This window comes from Rhyacophila brunnea, unplaced genomic scaffold (assembly GCF_057557595.1).
Source record: "Rhyacophila brunnea isolate RB1 unplaced genomic scaffold, BYU_Rbru_1.0 scaffold_5, whole genome shotgun sequence".
NCBI lineage: Eukaryota > Metazoa > Arthropoda > Insecta > Trichoptera > Rhyacophilidae > Rhyacophila > Rhyacophila brunnea.
Genome location: NW_028233170.1, coordinates 39,898,787 through 39,919,097, shown reverse-complemented (window position 1 = coordinate 39,919,097; position 20,311 = coordinate 39,898,787). Strand labels below are relative to the sequence as shown.

Sequence of the window (20,311 nt, the reverse complement as noted above, 5' to 3'; positions counted from 1 at the left end):
ACTTATTACAAACCACCAAATAAATATTATATATTTACTATTGTAAGGAATAACAACACAAAATAATAGCATGTGTAAATTAATTATCATTGGCTGCTAATATTAGGTAGGTACCAATATCCTAAGTATATAATATCCACCAAATAAATAGTTACTAACATACATATTAAATTAAATTAACTATAAATAATAGCATCGCCTTTATTTTCATAAGAATACCTAGATTAAAATTAGTAAAATAAAGACAAACAATGTTTGATTAAAAATAATTTGAAATAATAATTATTTTTTACGTCATAGTAGTTGCCGGGTCATACTGTAGAATTCATATAACCGTTGGGATTTTGTGTCATTTATCAAAACAAAATGCAGTTATTTAGGTTAAAATACTCACTTCCACAACTCTACTGTAAGTTCAGGGAGAACTAGAGATGTATCAGCTATGAATGATCTCTTCAAATTTGATGAATTCACTATTAAAACAATAGTAACGTTAAAAACAATATCAATAAGACGAAATTTGAAAGAAGTCTCCGGACGGCCAAAAAATATGAAAGTGGGCGTGATTGTTTTAGAGCTAGACAGCGTGAATGTGGGAGCGAGATGCACGGCGTGAGCGCGGTTTGATTGGCTAAAGTCATATTCGGGAAATAAACACTCAGCCAGAGATATATTTCGACCGAAATTAACTTGGATATTCAGGTACGAATAGTTGGACATTCGGGAGGACACCACGGAGTAATTGTAACTTAACTTGGCGTATTCGGGTTTTTTAAAAAAATATCTCTGTTCCTAGATAAAAATATATTATTTTTATAAATGATTTCGGTAGATTTTGATAAAAGAAATTGAACTGCATTAAAATGTCGATTTCGACAAAAATGGATATTCGGGAAACAAATCCTATAGCGACGACCTATTATTTTTGAACTTCTTAAAATATTTTTCCTGATTCATTTGTTATTCAGAAAACATTTTAAATTGTCCTTAGTAGTAATCGTGAAACCAGTGATATAAAAATAACTAGGTGCCTACTTAAGTGTAGTGATAAATCGTATAATAAACTAACATTATTTTGTGTAGAAAACAATAATAACGAAAACAAACAATAAATAAAACAATAAATAGATGGTGATGAATAGTTTTATTATTGTTATTTTATTTCATAATTATTATTACAAGACCATAATATTCTAAAGTAGCATCAAGGTCGTTTGTTATCTGCACAAGGTGAGTTCTTTCCTTATTTTTAAATCATACCTATCTGATATACTTATTGCATTTTCTAAAATCTACTAATATTTGTGTTTTCCATAATATTTGTGAGTAAATTCATGATTATGTTAATAGTAAACTTGACATGATTAATGCACTGAAATGAAATGAAATGCAATGAAAATTTGGAAAATAAATTTGCAATGGAATATTTCTTGAAGCCCTCGCTAATTATTTTTGAACTTTCTGAATTTTTTCTAAAAAAAACGAGACGTTAATTACCTTACGCGGTATTTTTCTCTAAAAAAACGAGACGTTAATTACTTTACGTGTATTTTTTTGAAAATCCAGAAAAGAATTGGTCATTCAATGAGTAGGTATTCACAATCTGAAATCTACTGATATTTTGTCAAATCTACTGAATTTTTTTGTCACATTCTACTGAAATTTTAAATTTTGACTTGGCAACACTGGTATCAAATCCAATCCCGATAATACGGTCACCACGTGTGTTTGTATACACTACAAAACTTCATCAATCAATATTAATCGATAAAATGGGTAAAATTAAAACAGAGCCGGTCGATGCATCGTTGGGAGATATTTCTGTTAAAGAGGAATCTTCATCGTATGAAGATAAACTAAAAAACTGCAGCCTAATAGCCAAGCCGATGGCTCCGAAAAAACTGAGTAAAAAATTCTACAAACTTATCAAGAAAGCATCAAGTCAGAAAAAGTTCTTAAATTGCGGTCTGAAGCTTGTTCAAAAGCAAGTAAGACTGGGACATAAAGGGTATGATTGTTCTACTATAATACTCCATTACGACCATTGTTTACTTTAAATTTAACATGTTTCTTAACCCTACATTATTGGAATCGATAATATGAAATTTTTTCAAGGACACTTATATTATTCTTATGACAGCAGTTTATCATTGATAATATTATAAACATTACAACTGTGATCAAAATCTCACCTGTTGGACTTAACGTAATTGATTGTTGACAAGCCGCTCAGCTGACTCCAGGGGTGGCCGGAGGAAAATCGTGAACTGTCCATGAAAACCACGTTCTTCCGAAGTGAGGCAATGACTGAAAATAATCCTGTTACTGCTGAAACCAGGAGATTTCATACTTACTATTGATCATGGCCACCATTTTTAATCCGCTAACCTACATATTAGCTTTCTTATTACTATTATTTTACAATACAAAGCTCTCGTGGTCCAGTGTGTAGGGCACTGGGCTTTTACCCGGGGGCTCTGGGTTCGTTTCCCGATAAGGTCACAATATTGTGTTTTTCTCAAAGCCTGAGTGTTTATGTGATCATTTCACTTCTACTGCACTACTGTTTCACTACATTACTGGCATTGGCCTCATGGCCTGTTGTAGTGTTAAAAAGAACTCAAATTCATATTATTATATTAGTAAAATATATCTAAACCTATTAAAATACTAACAAATTTATGTCTTTTGTGTGGGCACGAGTAGATTTACTAGATCAGTTTGAAGCGAGGTAAATAAGACAGTATTGACAAGCTTATTGATAATATTCTATGTACACATTAGGCGGCCACAGACGGACAGTTCTCGTAACAGGTTGAACATGGCACAGACAATAACTGTTCAATAACTGTACGTCAGTGGCCACACCACAGATCAGTTTAACTACCCCATTTAAATCTGTCGAACTGTCAACAGACGTGCCCATATACGTACAGTTATTGTCTGTGGCAGAGCAAGTGTCAAAAACTATGGAGGTTAGGTTCGCGGAGATATTACACAGGGGTATTGTTTCAATTAGTTTTAGGTAGAGTATACTTGAACGATATTGATGCACGAATAATTTTACTTTGAATTTATTATGGTTATAATTGTTTTTATTAGAAACAAATTGACATAAAATACACACCTATGACGTTGGTAAAATAAATCATGATTTCGCTAGTGGATTGTGTATTTTATCGATTCACCGAAACAATATTATACACATTCGTGTAAATATAAAATATAATCTTTTCTTTTGAATAAATTATTCCCTTTAATGGACAGTAATAATTTAGTAAGAAAACGGTAATATTTATAAAGGTATTGATTTTATATACAATAAATTTAAACATGCCACAAAATTATATTTACATCAATTATTAGTATAATAATTAATTACTATGATATTATTAAAATATATACTTAAATTTTATTTAGATTTAGCGACATTGTCATTCACAATTAGGTATATTAATTTATATTGTGAACGTCTTAAATTAATAATTTGTAATATTCACTACATACAATAAATAAAATTTGAGTACTGAGTTATTAGTCTATATTTTCACAATAACTTAATATTTATAATGCTCTCTAAAATTTTAACATTTATATTATATTGTATAAAATAATATGTTTACATAAATAACTATAACTTTGTTTTACTCTCGTAAAAATAAATAAAAAATATAATATTTGCGATCTCCGCGTACATAATATTATTATATTTTTAATAATAAATGAATTTGTATTTTATAACAAGCAACACCAGCCGTACTTGTATCGCGCGGTATATTCTACTTTACGTTACCAACATCTAATGTCACTCGAGAACTTTCGGCTAGTTGAAATTCCAACAGTTTTACAAAAACACGAGAATGGGGGGTCGCTGGCAGTTTGAACATGGCACACATCTGACAGGTCGAAAAGTGTCCGTCTATGGGCGTCCGTCACTGTATGGCCGCCATTACGTATTAACTGGCATGTTCAACCTCTTACGAAAACTGTCCGTCTGTGGCCGCCTATTGTATTCAATTCTTCAAACAAAAAAATGTCAAGTTACACTTTGGTAAGTATGTTGTTTAGTATTTATATGGCAGTTTGTTAAAGGGGACCCTAATAGTTTGTTTTTGTATGCAGAAAATCCTGTCATGAAATCATTATGTATTTATGAAAGGAAAAACGGCTACCCTGATCAAAGCCGCCAATAAAAAGCTAGCTATATACAGTTCTATACGTGAATCTCTCTATTTATAGTTAAATATCTTCAGCATAATCTTTCTACCTGACAAACAACAATCCAACCCCTCCATTTAATATATTATTGTGTAACGATTTGTTGAACATTATATCATGTTGGTTGATCAGTTTATTTAATTTTTTTTTACAGAATTGTGGTGTTCGCTGGTGACATATCCCCGATTGAAATCATGTGCCATATGCCTGGCATGTGCGAGGATAAATCTATTCCATATTGCTATGTGCCCAGCCGACAAGACATCGGGACGGCCATGGGAGTGAAACGGGGTTGTCTGATGGTCCTGATTCGAGAACACGAAGATTATAAAGATCTTTATGATGAATGCAAATCGGAATTGAAAAATCTACCGATGCCTCTTTAATATTTTTAATTAGAATAAGATATAATATCCATATTGTTTGCGTAATCTATTATTTTTTGTAATTTGAATAAATTTTAATGTCCCCATTTTTATATTTTTTTTTAATACCTCAGTAATCATGGCAATATGCTTAGAAGAATTTTAATTAAATATTTGAAATAAAATAGTATATTTAGTCGGATTTGATTTTTGCCTATCGGGCCTAAATCAGCCCCTGCATAAAATTCAAGATGAAAGCATTTTCATACTTATGTAACTGATGAATCTGAAATATGATATTTATAACACTTCTCGCAGTCTGGTACATATTAAGTAAATTTTGCATTAAAATAATTTCTTGCAATTTTTTTTAAATTTGGAAACATCAAGTGGTGACCATGATTGAATTTTTCACCAATTCTCCCATGTGTGGTCACCTGGTCTTATTGATCTTAAATTTCCAATGAAATTAAGGTTCTCTGATGAAGGCAAACCCACTACTAAATATTGTCACTGTACAAGCCAAGTAGCGTAACCCTCATATATCAAATCTTCAGGAAGTGAAAAAAACTGTGGGCATTGGATTTACTTATTATTACAAATTGAGTAGCTTACTCTGTACGTACCCTGTGGCTTACGTTTAGAGAGGGTTACAGCATTTGGCTGGAATATTTTTTGTCAAGTTACAAATGGCTTAAAAAATTGGAATTTATGATACTTGGCCAGTTTGTGTAAGAGTATCCAGTAAGTCCATTGGTGAAAAGTGAGGGTCACAGCTATTGGCAACGATATAATAAAACGTCAACTAGATCCTACAGGCTGAGGAAAATAGTCTTGCTGTTACTAACTTCTGGAAGCCCTATTGCCAACTCATTTAGTGCTAACACCGTGACTGGCGCATTTGGAGTACTTGGCCATTAGATATAATTGACGTGTTTTTTAAATGTGGTAATTCAGCAGTGATTGTGTGAGAAGACTGATACGAAAAATTATTTATTTAAGAAAACAAAACATTGTGGACATAACATATCAAAATTCAAGACATTCACATTTGAAGAAAAGAAGGAGGGTGATTACTGTAATCAAAATTTTAATGCAAAGCTCTGGCTGGTTTGAAATATTTAAAAAAAATAATCATAAAAACTCATAGTGTAAAGATACATTCAAATAGAAGCTAAAGCATGTAAAGATTGTGTAGCCCTATTGTTGGGTGGAAATGTTGCCGGTTATAAACTGATTTATTCTAAAAATCCAAGAGCCTTCAAGGGAATCGATAAGTCTACATTATCATTAGAATAAAAATGCATGGATCACACAATGCCTTTTTCAAGACTGGTTAACAACTGTTTCATTCTAGAAATTTAAAGAAATATTGTGATGTAAAAGCCACTGTAGTAGGTACTAAGAGAACTCATTGAACTTGCAGCTTTTAGCCAAATCAATGATGCAGTTCAAAAATTTTATAATATGGATTCAGACACCGATAGCTCGTCGAAGGTATGCCGCCTCATTCAACAAGCACATGCCTATTATAATGAAATTCGACTTGCGACCTTGTGCGAAGTGGCGGAACGGAACCCGTTGTAAGTCGAGAACTTACTGTACTTAATAAGTTTTTTGGATTTTTGATTTTCATACTATCACTGTTAAAAAATAACATTAGCTAATGGAAGTTTTCAAATGATTGCATAATATGATAAAGTACACAAAAAACGTTTATTTAATCAGTACTGTTTTAATGCCACATACAATATAATGATTAAACTCAATGTAGACAACAACATTGATTGCAGTTGAAAGCTGAATACCTAGTAAGATATATATTGGGAAACATTTCACTGCCAATATATTTATTATTGTAAATATCATCCTGAAAATCAGGCAGAGTTTTACATATCGAATACTGCAGGTCGACTGTTATCCCTTTTCCCTTCCACCCAATGGTTGTCTAAGCGGTTAATCTGCATAATGCGGCTCAACTGTTGCAACAATCGAAAGTTTTCTTTTTGAATGTTATCTTTTCTCTCTTCCTCCCATAATTTTTTTTTCAATTTGGAGGTAACATGATTTCTGTCTGACGGCGGTTCGTTGTCGATAGCTGGAGAAGCAAACTTCACCTAAAAACAAGATATACCTACATCATATTATTGTATCTTGTAAATCACATAAATCGAAAACATTTTTTTTTTTGAGGGCTCAAAAACTGTATAATCATTGTTATAAATGGAGTTTCGAAATCCAAAAATTAAAACAAATGAACTAGGTATATAAAATGACAATGATTCCTGGTATTTGCGAGGTTTCCATAATTTTCTGTTGTGTGAACATGATTTAGGTTTTTGTGGATTGATTTTTGAAACGATTAGATGTATGGTAAATAATTTATTAATTTTGCACAGGTACGTAGATATTAGAGAGAGACCAACGATCATCTTTTTGTTGGTCACATCATTATATAAATGTTTTGGAAAAAACCAAACTGCTTACAAGGGTTGGTTGTGGCTCCATACATTAAATTCAGTCACACATTGATTGAAATAGAACAGAATATGATTTAAGCCCAAAGTGGGATCAAAAAGTTCACCGCCTTTCTCAATGTACACTCGATCCTCTTTTTGCACGGGGGATACGTACCAAAGACTACCGTGTAAAAAAAGATAAGGTGCCCATACAAAAATGGTAGATAGGTTCCTGAGATCCCCGGGGTTCCAGCGGCTAGCTCAGGTGTCCATCGAACCCCGGATTCACAAAAAAAAAAAATTAAAACGGTTGGAGTATAAATAAAACACGGTCTTTCGTGCTCGTAACGTGGTCTTCTTATATTTTACATTTTCTTTAAACGTTTACATATTTTGTTTTAACAATAAGTTTCGCAGGTCCTATCCTATCGGAAAGGGGACGCTTACTAATTTTTTTTTTCTTTTTCTCAACTTCGCGTACCCACGCCATTCTACAAAAAGGACTCTCGTGATTGGCCAAATTTTATCGCATGATTTTGGATTTGACGAATCACGAGGACCACCTCGGCGCAGGCGCGCAGAAATTTGGACGTTGCCGACAAGCGCGGCAAAATTTATTATTTTTGAATCCTTATATTTAGTCTTAAAATTATCTCTTTCATCCATCATCATTTTTACTTTTTAAATTAAAAAAAAAAATACTTACGTGGTTGAGCAAGGAATCAGATTAGATGTTTTATGAAGCCGTTTCTAGAGGTCAGGGTTACGTTTCGACTTGAGCTACTAAATGATTATTTTACACCGGGAGAAGCCCGCCTGTAACAGGGGTGTATCATTCCATTACTTATAATTAATTCAAAATACGAAATTCTTGAACTCAAAAATAAATCTAATTTATTTATTATTTAAATATATTATATAGTTTTCGTTTTAAATTAAATTTAGCATAGAGAAATATATTCATTCAGTGTCATTACTTGACAATAAACGTGTACTGCTGTTTTTCGCTAGCGAAAAATCACTCATCGCTGGAAATATTTCGTAACGCTGAAGCCGAAGCACGCGCGTCTTTCGTATCGAACGTGAAGCGACTGACTAGTGGCGCCATGTATATCTGAGCGGCATCCGGTGAAAATATATGTATGCACCAGTGGCGTGCGGTTTTTTGCGGTTTTGCGGCAACGCAATTTTTTGATAAATATATACATACATACGTATTTTTAGTTTTTTATTTAAACCGTGTTAAAGCAAAAAAAACAGTTTAAATAAAAAATTAACAGTACTTTTTTTAAACTGTGTTATTTTGAAGTCGTGCAAAAAGAGGATCGGGTGTATATACAAGTAAACTGCTGATCTTCAAAGCGAGGTATCAATGGTTAACAATTGGATGAGAGGATCTTATTATACCTACTGTTTTTCTAAGACTGCTTCTTGAAATTAATTGTTAAGTTCATGTAAACAAATAAGGGTGAATTTGAATTAAAGCAGTTCGCTTCCGCCATTTACTAATATACTATATTATACTGTTTCCACAAAATGGGATAAGTACAATAAACACAATGCAAACCTTTTTTCGGTGGTCATTATATCTTCGTATTTCAAATGGCCGTACAAATATTTCAATTTTAGACATTTTCAGACTCTCAGCTAACAATTTATTATTATACTAAACTTTGTTAAATCAATTTATTGCCTCATATCGGTTGTCATGGTTATACTCTAATTTATTTCGGTTACGGAGTGGTGGTCGAGGCCAACAATCGTTACGATAAACAGACAGTTCCTTGTTTAATTCCCAACCGAGTCAAAAACTTGAAATTTTGAGAATAAAACCAATTAAGTAACGCAATTTACTATAATAATTACATCTTATTATGTTAAAATATAAGGTAGCTCCATTGTAAAGTATTACAGAGCCTCCACCTCTGACATAGATAATGACACCGACGGTTACGAGTTCGAATAGGTAAGTACCTCATTTGTTAAAAATGTGCATACCATATTTTCAATGTGTTTAAATTTCCAATGCAAGTACCTACCCTATGGATTGGGAAAATAGCTAACAACGCCATTCCTCGTAAAAAAAACCCGTATAGATTAAAGTATACCCACGATGGCCGAGCGGCTTACGCGTCGGCTTGTCCCAGCATCGATTCCTGGGTCAGGCAATACACACATTGTTTTTCAATTTTTGGTGGGTCAGAGTATCGACCTAATATGTCGAGCAAGTGGCTAACATCCATTTCTTATAAAACAAAAATCTCTACTTTGTGGAGGCCTATAATAATTATGAACCTATTGGGATCGGACATGGCCAAATAAAAAGAAATAATTAATGAAAAATAAAAAATTGACGACACTGCGACTAAATTCTATGGGAAAATATTTTTTTAATGTGTCCGAAATGTGAAGTTGTCTGAAGTCAGTGTTGCCATGTCTACTGAAATTTCAGTAGATCTACTGATTTTTTTGCCAATATACTGAATTTATGATTTTTTTCGAAATTCACGAAATCTACTGATATTTGTGTTTCTCCATAATTGTAAGTTTACTGATGATCATTTTAATAATAAACTTGAAATGATTTACGCACGATCTTTTTTGATGTGTTACACTAGAATTGACGAAGAAAGCATTGTAACTCTACCCAAGACCGCCATTTTACCCATTAATATCATCATTGTTTACAATAAATTAATATTATTATTTATTTTTATCCTTATTCGTCTTAAATTATATCTAATGTACTACATTTTCCAAAATCTACTGATATTTTATGAAATCTACTGAATTTTTTCTCAAAATGTACTGAAATTTTAAATTTTGACTTGGCAACACTGTCTGAAGTATAGCAACAATGACAACATGCTCTGCTCAATGCTCATGCTGTCATCCATAACCTAAAATTGTCAAATCTGTGTTGACATCCTTACATGAAATAAGGTTATCTCGATTTCGAGTCACACTAATTGTGCATTGGTAAGAATTAAGATATCAAACAATAATGGCGAAACTGAAGGAGATTATCAAAGCAACTTCTACGTCAAAAGTTAAAACCAAAAAGAAACTTTTGAAGAAATCTGTGAAAGCATTAAAAGAAAAACCTAATGAAGAAGTTGCATTATCTGATGCATTCAACTCATCGGACTCGGAAGAAGATTTTGAAAATGGAGATGATTCTCCGCAGTTAAACGGAAAGTCACCGAAACTGCCGATTGACGATGAGGGTAAGGGTAAATTATTAACTTGTTATTACTCCACTTGTTTTCATTGGTAACTATAATATCATCTTGTATCCCGTAAACAACTACACCACATTATTAGTAAATCAACATAAATCATCAAGCAACATTACTAATGTTGATTGTTTAACATACACTGTTGGCGTGGCGGCTAGAATTTTTGCACGATTTATATTGGCTAAATAAATATATAGGTATGCCACTTTTATTTTGTGGTCCTTCTTTAAGCACTACGGTGTATGGTTACAGCATCAGTCCTATGCGGCTTCCTCTCGGGAATGAGCACTTAAAATTTAGACACATTTATAGCACCATGGAAGGCGGCCGTGCATATCCACGGCTGTACATACATGACTGATGGTAGTGGGAACCTAGGTAGTAGGTACTCCCTATTGTCATTGTGATTCAAATGTTTTAAGACCAAAAACCTGACAACACACTGAAAACAACCGAAAACCTAACACAACCTAATTGTTTTTGGGTTACATTGAGTTGTTTAGACTCAAGGTATAGGGCAAGTGAAGGTTTCATTGTTTGTTTCGGTTCAGCACCATGTCAACTCTGTGGTGTGTAGCATTTACTATAAACATATAGTGAGGATATTTTTTTAACCAAAAACCAACTACTTCCTTGATGCAATTGAATTCAAGTGCCGTCATATGCCTAGTATTATTAATTACTTAGTGAAATGTAAATTTTATGATATTGTAAACAATCCTCGGAAAATCATTACGAAGTACCAGTGGCGAAGGGTGACTTTTGGAAAGAGGTAGGCTGTGGAGATCTGATAAAAAGAACACACTTGTCAGATATACTTACGAGAAATAAGAAGATAATACGATATTACTACTAATGAATAAGTACACACCAATGACAACGACACACTAATTAAATGAAACTTCAAAAACTCACTGACAACATAAAATTAAGTGATGAGCTGTTTAAATTAGGTACGTATTTTTTCAAACACCATAGAAATTATTTTTTTAAATTATCTAATTATTAATTATATAGTTTTAGGCTCTGCAATCGGAGCTTACCTTAGTTCATACAATTCGATAGACTGGGTGGGGCTACGTGACGTAAATTCCATATGAAAAAATTTGAGAATTATTTGAAACATCCAACCTTTATTTACATCAAGACAGATGGCGCGCTGTAGTATATTTTTTAAAACCTTTGCTGATTGTTTTGTAATTTTCTGTGTAATACATCCTACACATACGGCTTCTCTCGTTGGCAAAATAAATTATTTTATAGATTATATCAAGTAATTATATATTTTTTTCCGACCATGTGCGATCCTAATAGGATCATATGGGCCTCCACAGAGTAGAGGTTTGTATTAACAAATTTTGTTTTTTTTACGAGAAATGGATGTCAGCCACTTGCTCAACCTATTAGGTCTATACCCCGACTCACACAAATTGAAAAACAATATGTGTACTTGCCAGACCCAGGATTCGAACCTGGGACCCATGGCATGATAGTCCAATACTTAAGCCACGCGGCCACCGTGGGTTGTTATAATGTATAAATAAGTCAATTTGCAATTAAAAAATATTTTTCTTAAGAAGGTAGGCTTCAAATAATCACCTAGTCTGGAGTCTTCGCCACTGCAAAGTACACTCGCTAGATTGAAATTGCACTCGTCACAACCACATTTGGCGCAGGGAGGGTCTGGAGCACTGCTCGAGGTGCAGGAGACACTTTCTGAAGGCTTTCTGAAATAAAGTGCAGTAAATACTATCGTACATTGATAACTCCCTATGTTCTAGAAGTCATTTGAAATCCCGTGAAAGTGTGATCAACGTAGTAGCGTTGGCAGAGTAATTCACTCGCCGAGAAACTAATGTTATTTGTCCATTTTAACCTGTAGGCCTATTAATTCTAACATATCACTTAACACCCAAAAACAGCTAGTTGTGATAAATATATCACATTTATCACTTTACATAATCTGGCGGTTAATTATGTAATAAAGTTAACCGTCTGAACTGTCAAAAGGTGATATCTTTTAACAGCCCCTCTCTTGGCCGTGCTAACATTGAGAACGAGAGAGAGTATGTCAATTTTACATTTCATGCATGATTCGACTGTTATACTGCAATCACAATGAGATGACTAATAAAATTGTAGGATATGTTGATATGTCTGACGTGTAATACAAAATTCTTGTGTTCGGCTCATTACTGACTAGAGCGCTGGTATGACTTTGTCCGCTTGTGTTTGGTCTTATCCGCTTGGGTTCTTCAGCACGAACATATCCGAATTTGACTGACTGACTGATGTCTCCCAAACTAAATTTTTGCTGTATTACGAATTAGAGATAGCCACCGATAACTGTTTTGTTTATAGAATGCCTTCCGTGTTAATTTGGACCAATAAAAATAACGGAAACGTGTTAAAGTGATTGTAAACGAAACGTGTTAAAGTGAAACCGTTAAGAATAGACCTGCTGATGAGTGGAATTTCCTAGGGTTGATTGAAAATCGTAGTTATTAAATAATTCTCAATGCTGTCAATATACTTACAGATTCTGCAGACGAACTTGATCCGACAGCCCATGCGCATTCTCTTGCTAAACTGAAAGAGACAGATCCTGAATTCTATGCTTTTTTGGAGGAAAATGATCAAAAGCTACTTAACTTCCAAGTTGACTCTGATGGATCTGATAATGAAGACAAAGAGGAAACCGAAAATGCTGATGATGATGATGGTGCCTTGCACAAACCAGATTCTGCTTTGCACGAAGGAAGTGATGACAGTGATTTTGAAGTATGTTGAACTATTTCTATATCGACTTACTACTACAGAATAAATATTATGTACATTGTATATATAGTCTTTTATCCAAGTCGGTATAACCTAATTTCTAAGATACCCAATTTGCTCAAGAATGATTGCCATTCTCCCGAGTGAATGCTGCATTATTTGGCACTGCAATCACATAATTCACCAGTCCTCTGCTCGCCGTCCTTGATTTTCCCCTTTGGCCTTACAAGTTCTCCCACATAGATTTCCCAAACCTGATTGTCTTCGAGGATGTTATTAAATGGATCACTAACCTAACCCAGACCGTGATATATAATGTTAAAGCCTAAAGGTATAATACCGCATGAGATAAATCTTTCAAGTTTATTTTAACTACTCAATCGTATACATGAATAAGCGGATGCTTACGAGGGCTGCATTTTAATGCATCTAGTTACACCATGTTGTAGCAGTATCTGTTTTACAAAATAATATCTGTATTTATGATTTTTTTTAGGATGGTGAACCCCGATCTGGCCGAAAAATTACATTAAAAATGGTGAAAGAATGGCAAAAGGCATTGCAAACACAAGGCAAAATGGAATTGTCCACAATATCTACTGTAGTGAAAGCCTTTCATGCTGCTCTACTTACAGTATGCTCTGTTGAATCAAATGAAGAAACAACATTTAAAGTCGAAGGTTGGCATCTGCCTTTGTAGTATTATATGTACTTGTGGACATTTCTATTGACTTACCACTATTTTTCGAAAATGGAAACTGCCATTTTTGTTTCCAGAGACCTCATCTGTACATACATTTTGATGATTTAAAAACTGGTGCAACATTCACCATGCTTTTTATTGCAGCCCATCAACTAAATCAAATATGTGAAAAAATTCCTAGCATATCCTAATTAGATTTCATTGAATATGGAAGATGTTTTCAACCATTCCTAAGGTTTATTGTGCTGCAATAAAACATAGTGTAGGATTATATTGGCTTCGCGATAGCTCAGTGCGTAGCCGATATTGTGAATGTGTGTCAAATTGTGAGTTCAAGAGATAACAAGTATTTTTCGCTTCCTTGCCACTTCAAAGCTGTCGTACATTTGAAAACAATGAGAGCGTTAATATATCATTATCCATGACACAATTGCCCAATGGGCTCGTGAACAATTAAATAGATAAATTGTTTTAAGTCTATTAATTAAATATACATAGAAACTAAATTTCCTTATTTTATATGTGATATTACCTTTAGGCTTTTGTGTCTTTGAATTCTGGAGGTCTCTTGAATGTAGAAATTATTTTTTTTAGGATCTGGAGTTTTCAATGCCGTGGTCCAAATGTGTGTCTTATATCTGCAGCCCGCTTTGAAAAAGATATTGCGTTTGCAAAAATCTAATAGAGATCCGCAGAAATGCAAGCGATGGGTCAAAGTTAAAGGAATTCTAAAATCGTACTTCATTGACCTTTTCAAACTCCTGGGAGGAATCACATCGACAAATATTCTCACTATTTTATTGAAGCATCTCCATCAAATGTCCGTATTCTTGGGATGTTTTCCAGTACTCGCCAAAGCCTTGTTCAAGCGTTTAACAATTCTTTGGAGTACGTCCGAAGAGACAGTGAGAGTGTTGGCTTTTCTGTGTATTCTCCGCGTGACGAGAAATAACCAATCCATGCTATTGGAGAATGTTCTCAAAATGATGTACATGACATATGTAAAAAACAGTAAATTCGTCAGCCCAGGAACTTGGCCATCGATCAGCTTTATGAGGAGATCATTGGTTGAAATGTTTGCTCTCGATTTGAACGTTTCTTACCAACATGTGTTTCTGTATATCAGGCAATTGGCCATACATTTGAGGAATGCTATTATTCTACACAAGAAGGAAAATATCCAGGCCGTTTATAACTGGCAATTTGTGAATTCGATGCAGCTTTGGGCTGAATTACTTACTCTCACTAAAACAAGACCTCAACTGCAGTCGCTGGTGTACCCATTGGTGATGATTGTCACAAACACAATCAAGTTGATTCCGACTGCTCAGTATTTCCCGTTAAGATTTCATTGCACACAGATTTTGGTAAATCTATCAAAGGATTCAGAAATATTCATTCCGATTTTACCATTCATACTAGAGGTAAGAATTCAATAATGTTATAAAAATTTGAAACCTATATTCTTCTTTCCACATTTTTTTCCTAATATATTATTCATCAGTAGATTCACTGTAGATCTATAATATTTATCAAAGTTAAAAACTTCCATTACATACATATATGTAATGGTTTTTAAACAATGTTATTTTTTTTATTGATTTACATATTTACATTGACAGCTGTTTGGGGTATATAACTCAAATAAGTAGAATTGATAAAAATAACTTTGTTAACATTATGATAAAACTAAATCATTATGCAAAAAATATACTCTCGAGTCTTGACAATACATATTTATGTTATTGGTAATAATTAATTTGTTATATTTTTTAGGTTCTTTCAACATACGACTATGGAAAAAAACATAAGAAAGTTTCTATGAAGCCGATGGCATTTTCATGTATTTTAAGACTTTCAAAATCTCAGCTTAGTGAGAATGGCTTCAAAGATGCAGTCATAGACAATGTTTACGCTCTCTTGTTGGAAACACTCAGCATATATTCACATACAATATCATTTCCAGACATGGTGATCCCATGTTTACTACAAGTGAGTTTTATTTTCATGTAATAACTAAACTATTAGGTACATCTAACCAGATTATTTTATTATCTACTACTATTATTAAAGTAAAATTAGATAGCTTTACCAAAAAAACTTAAAAACGGACTTACTATTATTATGCCTGCAGACGTCCTAGCGGAAATCTGCCAAGACCACAATTCGTCCCTTTAGGGTCAAAGAAACGTATCTCAAATTTTATCAGTTACATAATACAGTAAAACCTCGTTAATACGACTTCCAAGGGACCGAAAATCGAAAAAAAATTCTAATTACGAATTATGAAATGTATGGGGGGAAAATATTAAAATTTTGAAAAAAAATTGTTTACGATCATATTTTTAATGACTGGCTCATGAAATAGTTTACTTTTTTACGATTTATTGAATATTTGTATATGCCAGGACTCTGAAATAATCGAATTAAAGGTATTGTTTTATATAAAAATAATGTTCTAGGGCCTTTTTTTTCGCTATAGTTTCGAAATACGGCGAATTCCGAATTATCCGTGTTCTTATTAACGAGGTTTTACTGTATTATGGTATTGGTCAAAATAACATACCGTTCAGTGATAAAGAGATTTCAATAGATAAAAGATTCAATATGTATCTCATGAAAACACTTTCTTGTTCATATCAGTGGAATGTTGATATTTCCGCGCGGCTTAAGCGTCGACCTATAAGGTTGTGCGTCCCAGGTTCGAATCCTGGGTCTGGCAAGTACACATATTGTTTTTCAATTTGTGTGGAGTCGTGAGTATGGACCTAATAGGTTGAGCAAGTGACTAACATCCATTTCTCATAAAAACAAAATTCTGTTAATACAAAAATCTTCACTGTGTGGAGGCCCATATGATCTTATTAGGATCGGATATGGTCGATATATATATATAGTGAATGTTAGTAGTGAAGAGTTATGATTAGTTTTACTGTAGATACGAGATATTATCGTTTCAAAAGTTTTTTGTAGCTAAATATTTTTTTAATAATTTTAAGAATAAAGTAGGTACTAAAATATATTCAATAATGCAAAAAACTTATTTTATTTACCATTCAAAGTAAAAGATAATTTCATTAATTGGTCGGCATCTGCCTATCTACCTTTTTCAAAATATTTTTTCTTCTTTCATAGATGAAACAATTTCTAAAGAATTGCACTGTAGCCAACTATTGCAGAAAAATTCGGCAGATAGTGGAAAAAATAGAGGAGAACGTTAAATTTATTGAAACGGAAAGGAAGAAAATATCATTCCAACTAAGTGACATCAAACTGATAAACGCGTGGGAGACTACTGTTAAAAACAATGGTACTCCGATGCAAATGTACTATGACAATTGGAACAAATTGAATACGATTCAAAAAAGAAAACGCGCAACCAAGAATGACGATCTATCGGACAAGCTGCCTTCGATTAAGCGAATCAAGAAATACTCCGAAGTGTCCAAGGCTGAAGATGATGGACCTGTTGATCTTTTCCCCTCTGACAGCGAAGACGAACATCAAGGAAAACAACAAGAAACCAAACCCGTCTCTAAGAAGATCAAAAAGAAAGCCAACAAAAAGGAAAAGATTGTTCAAAATACAAGTGACAATGAAGAAACTAATGACACAAATGTTGACGTTGTTGAAGATTTTAATTTATCAGAATGGTAGTGGTGGAATCTGAAAATCTTTAAGACAAGTATGTTTTGTATTGAAAAACCGAGTGCATTTATTTAATAAATATAAAATTTATGTAAAGCATTTGTTTTAAATAAAATATATACAATCATCTTACGTAATATCTTGGTTTCTTTGAAGATGTAACGTTCCATTTCCTTGTAAAAACTTACTAAGACTTACTGCTGTCACGTGAAATGAATAATTTGAACTGAATACTGTGTGAATTACGCAACATGAATTGGCAATTTGACTCACAAGCAGTGGCGGCCGGTGGTTTCCAAAATTGCTTTCATTGGGGTGCACTAAAAATTTTCTTACCTTATTTAAAAAGCATATCAATTCAGCGTTGTTTCTGTTCAGCGAACACCTCAATCACTTCTCATTACAGTCTGGAACTGTTGGTAAAAGTTTTTTCTCAATGCTTAACACAGGTAGACAGTTAAGTCTGTCCTGATTCATGGTAAGTATTTCTTAAAGACGATTTAATTCTTTTAATGGTTGAAAAACACTTTTCACTTTCCACAGATGTCATCGCACCATCCTTTTTTTATTCTGACTTATTATTATTATTGATAAAGTCTACGTTTACCGACATCATTTTAAAACACATACACTTCACTGATTAAACAATAAGTATATGTATTATGAATCTTTTATTCAAAATTTATTTTTATGAACAAAATTATTGAAATAACATGACAAAACACCTAAAAAAGCCGACTATAGATCGCAACGACAGAAACCATACTGAATTGTATTGTAAGTAAATAAATATTTGAAGAAAATATTTAAAAAAAAAAAAAATGTATAACTGTCGATTGTTTTACCTATTGGTAGTGAGATCCCCGGGGTTCCAGCGGCTAGCTCAGGAGTCCATCGAACCCCGGATTCACAAAAAAAGAAATTCAAACGGTTGGAGTGTAAATAAAACACGGTCTTTCGTGCTCGTAACGTGGTCTTCTTATATTTTACATTTTCTTTAAACGTTTACATATTTTGTTTTAACAATAAGTTTCGCAGGTCCTATCCTATCGGAAAGGGGACGCTTACTAATTTTTTTTTTTTTTTTTTCAAACTTCGCGTACCCACGCCATTCCACAAAAAGGACTCTCGTGATTGGCCAAATTTTATCGCGTGATGTTTTTTGATTTCACGAATCACGAGGACCACCCTGGCGCAGGCGCGTCGAAATTTGGACGTTGCCGACAAGCGCGGCAAAATTTATTATTTTTGAATCCTTATATTTAGTCTTAAAATTATCTCTTTCATCCATCATCATTTTTACTTTTTTAAATTAAAAAAAATACTTACGTGGTTGAGCAAGGAATCAGATTAGATGTTTTATGAAGCCGTTTCTAGAGGTCAGGGTTATGTTTCGACTTGAGCTACTAAATGATTATTTTACACCGGGAGAAGCCCGCCTGTAACAGGGGTGTATCATTCGCCCCATCTGGATTAAAGTCGAAAGGTACGCCCTGATCTCATCGGCCACCCATCCAATTCCTTGTTCATCCGTTAAATACATGGCATGATAACAGTTTATATAAAAAAAATTCAACTACAATCTAACTATTCTAACAAAAAAAAAAAAACAACTAACTTTACGTATTGTTTCTATATTTATTTTAATTACTATTTTCCTGCTCAAAGCAATGCTCCTGAATAAGTCAGAGTTTGATTTATTTTCCTTTCTTATTATCATTTGTCATAATTTATTATTATTTTATTTTTCTCCTGTAATGTCGTGCGTTTATTTTGTTTTCGTAATGGTTTTGTTATTCTTCTCGTTCTTTTATACTAGTCAGCGAAGGGGTCGTGGAGCTCAACCACGTAAGTATTTTTTATTCATAAGTAAAGGCCTTCGTCCGGTGTGTGAAGATCACATATTGGGCGGAGGTGCAATTAAGATACATTTAATTTAATTTAAAAAGTATAAATGATGATGGATGAAAGAGATAATTTTAAGACTAAATATAAGTATTCATATAATAAATTTTGCCGCACTTGTCGGCAACGTCCAAATTTCCACGCGCCTGCGCCGGGGTGGTCCTCGTGATTCGTCAAATAAAAAAACATCACGCTTTAAAATTTGGCCAATCACGAGAGTCCTTTTTGTAGAATGGCGTGGGTACGCGAAGTTTGAAAAAGAAAAAAAAGTTAGTGAGCGTCCCTTTTCCAACATGTACGGATCTGCGAAACTTATTGTTAAAACAAAATATGTAAACGTTTAAAGAAAATGTAAAATATAAGAGGACCACGTTACGAGCACGAAAGACCGTGTTTTATTTACACTCCAACCGTTTTATATCTTTTTTTTGTGAATCCGGGGTTCGATGGACACCTGAGCTAGCCGCTGGAACCCCGGGTATCTCAGTATGTATTTTTCGACTCTCGACAAGGTGTCACTTACTTCGTCTACAAAAAGCAATAAAACTCCGCGCCGCATTGTTAAAAATATGACATCTGTTATAATAATTCACTCACTTTGAGAAAGAACATGGTAACTAAGATATTAATTTTTTATAAATTATATTCAAATATTTGCAAATATAGAACGATTTAAGGATCGTATCCATAATCAATTTGTATTCAATATCAGCCTATTTTCAATGAATTTATATGAGATTTAAATAAAAAAAATCTATTTTTTTGTCAATCCTGCTAAATCTCAGTTACTACATTTTTCCGCGTAACTGTTTTTTTTTTCTGTGACGAATTTTGTGCTGCGTCCCAAAAGGCCATAAAATTTTGTGTTTTTATGACTTATCTATGGGTTTCACGTGTCGGGTTGAACTGTTATTACACAGTGTAATATGAATGGCAAACCAAGATCGATATTAGGGCGCTCACCACAGCGCTCGTTTTCGATGACTGTTCAATGGG

General features: G+C 33.5%; 3 protein-coding genes across 3 annotated transcripts; 2 read left to right on the top strand and 1 right to left on the bottom strand.

Moving 5' to 3' along the window:
* The first annotated feature begins 1,708 nt into the window (after positions 1 to 1,708).
* LOC147066421 (H/ACA ribonucleoprotein complex subunit 2-like) lies at positions 1,709 to 4,690 on the top strand. The gene is made up of 2 exons (XM_085955804.1): positions 1,709 to 2,008; positions 4,373 to 4,690. Exons 1-2 carry the CDS (start codon positions 1,773 to 1,775, stop codon positions 4,602 to 4,604), a joined length of 468 nt encoding a protein of 155 aa, XP_085811930.1. The 5' UTR covers positions 1,709 to 1,772; the 3' UTR covers positions 4,605 to 4,690.
* Positions 4,691 to 6,283: 1,593 nt separating this feature from the next.
* Positions 6,284 to 9,450, bottom strand: LOC147066420 (uncharacterized protein CFAP97D2). The gene is made up of 2 exons (XM_085955805.1): positions 8,610 to 9,450; positions 6,284 to 6,700 (listed from the first exon to the last, which is right to left on the bottom strand). The coding sequence occupies exons 1-2, from the start codon at positions 8,673 to 8,675 to the stop codon at positions 6,473 to 6,475; spliced, it is 294 nt and encodes a 97-aa protein (XP_085811931.1). The 5' UTR covers positions 8,676 to 9,450; the 3' UTR covers positions 6,284 to 6,472.
* A 487-nt stretch (positions 9,451 to 9,937) lies between these two features.
* On the top strand, positions 9,938 to 17,547 carry Noc2 (Nucleolar complex protein 2). Its single transcript, XM_085955803.1, has 6 exons — positions 9,938 to 10,269; positions 12,821 to 13,062; positions 13,556 to 13,739; positions 14,357 to 15,186; positions 15,539 to 15,754; positions 16,898 to 17,547. Exons 1-6 carry the CDS (start codon positions 10,047 to 10,049, stop codon positions 17,417 to 17,419), a joined length of 2,217 nt encoding a protein of 738 aa, XP_085811929.1. The 5' UTR covers positions 9,938 to 10,046; the 3' UTR covers positions 17,420 to 17,547.
* The last annotated feature ends 2,764 nt before the right edge of the window (positions 17,548 to 20,311 follow it).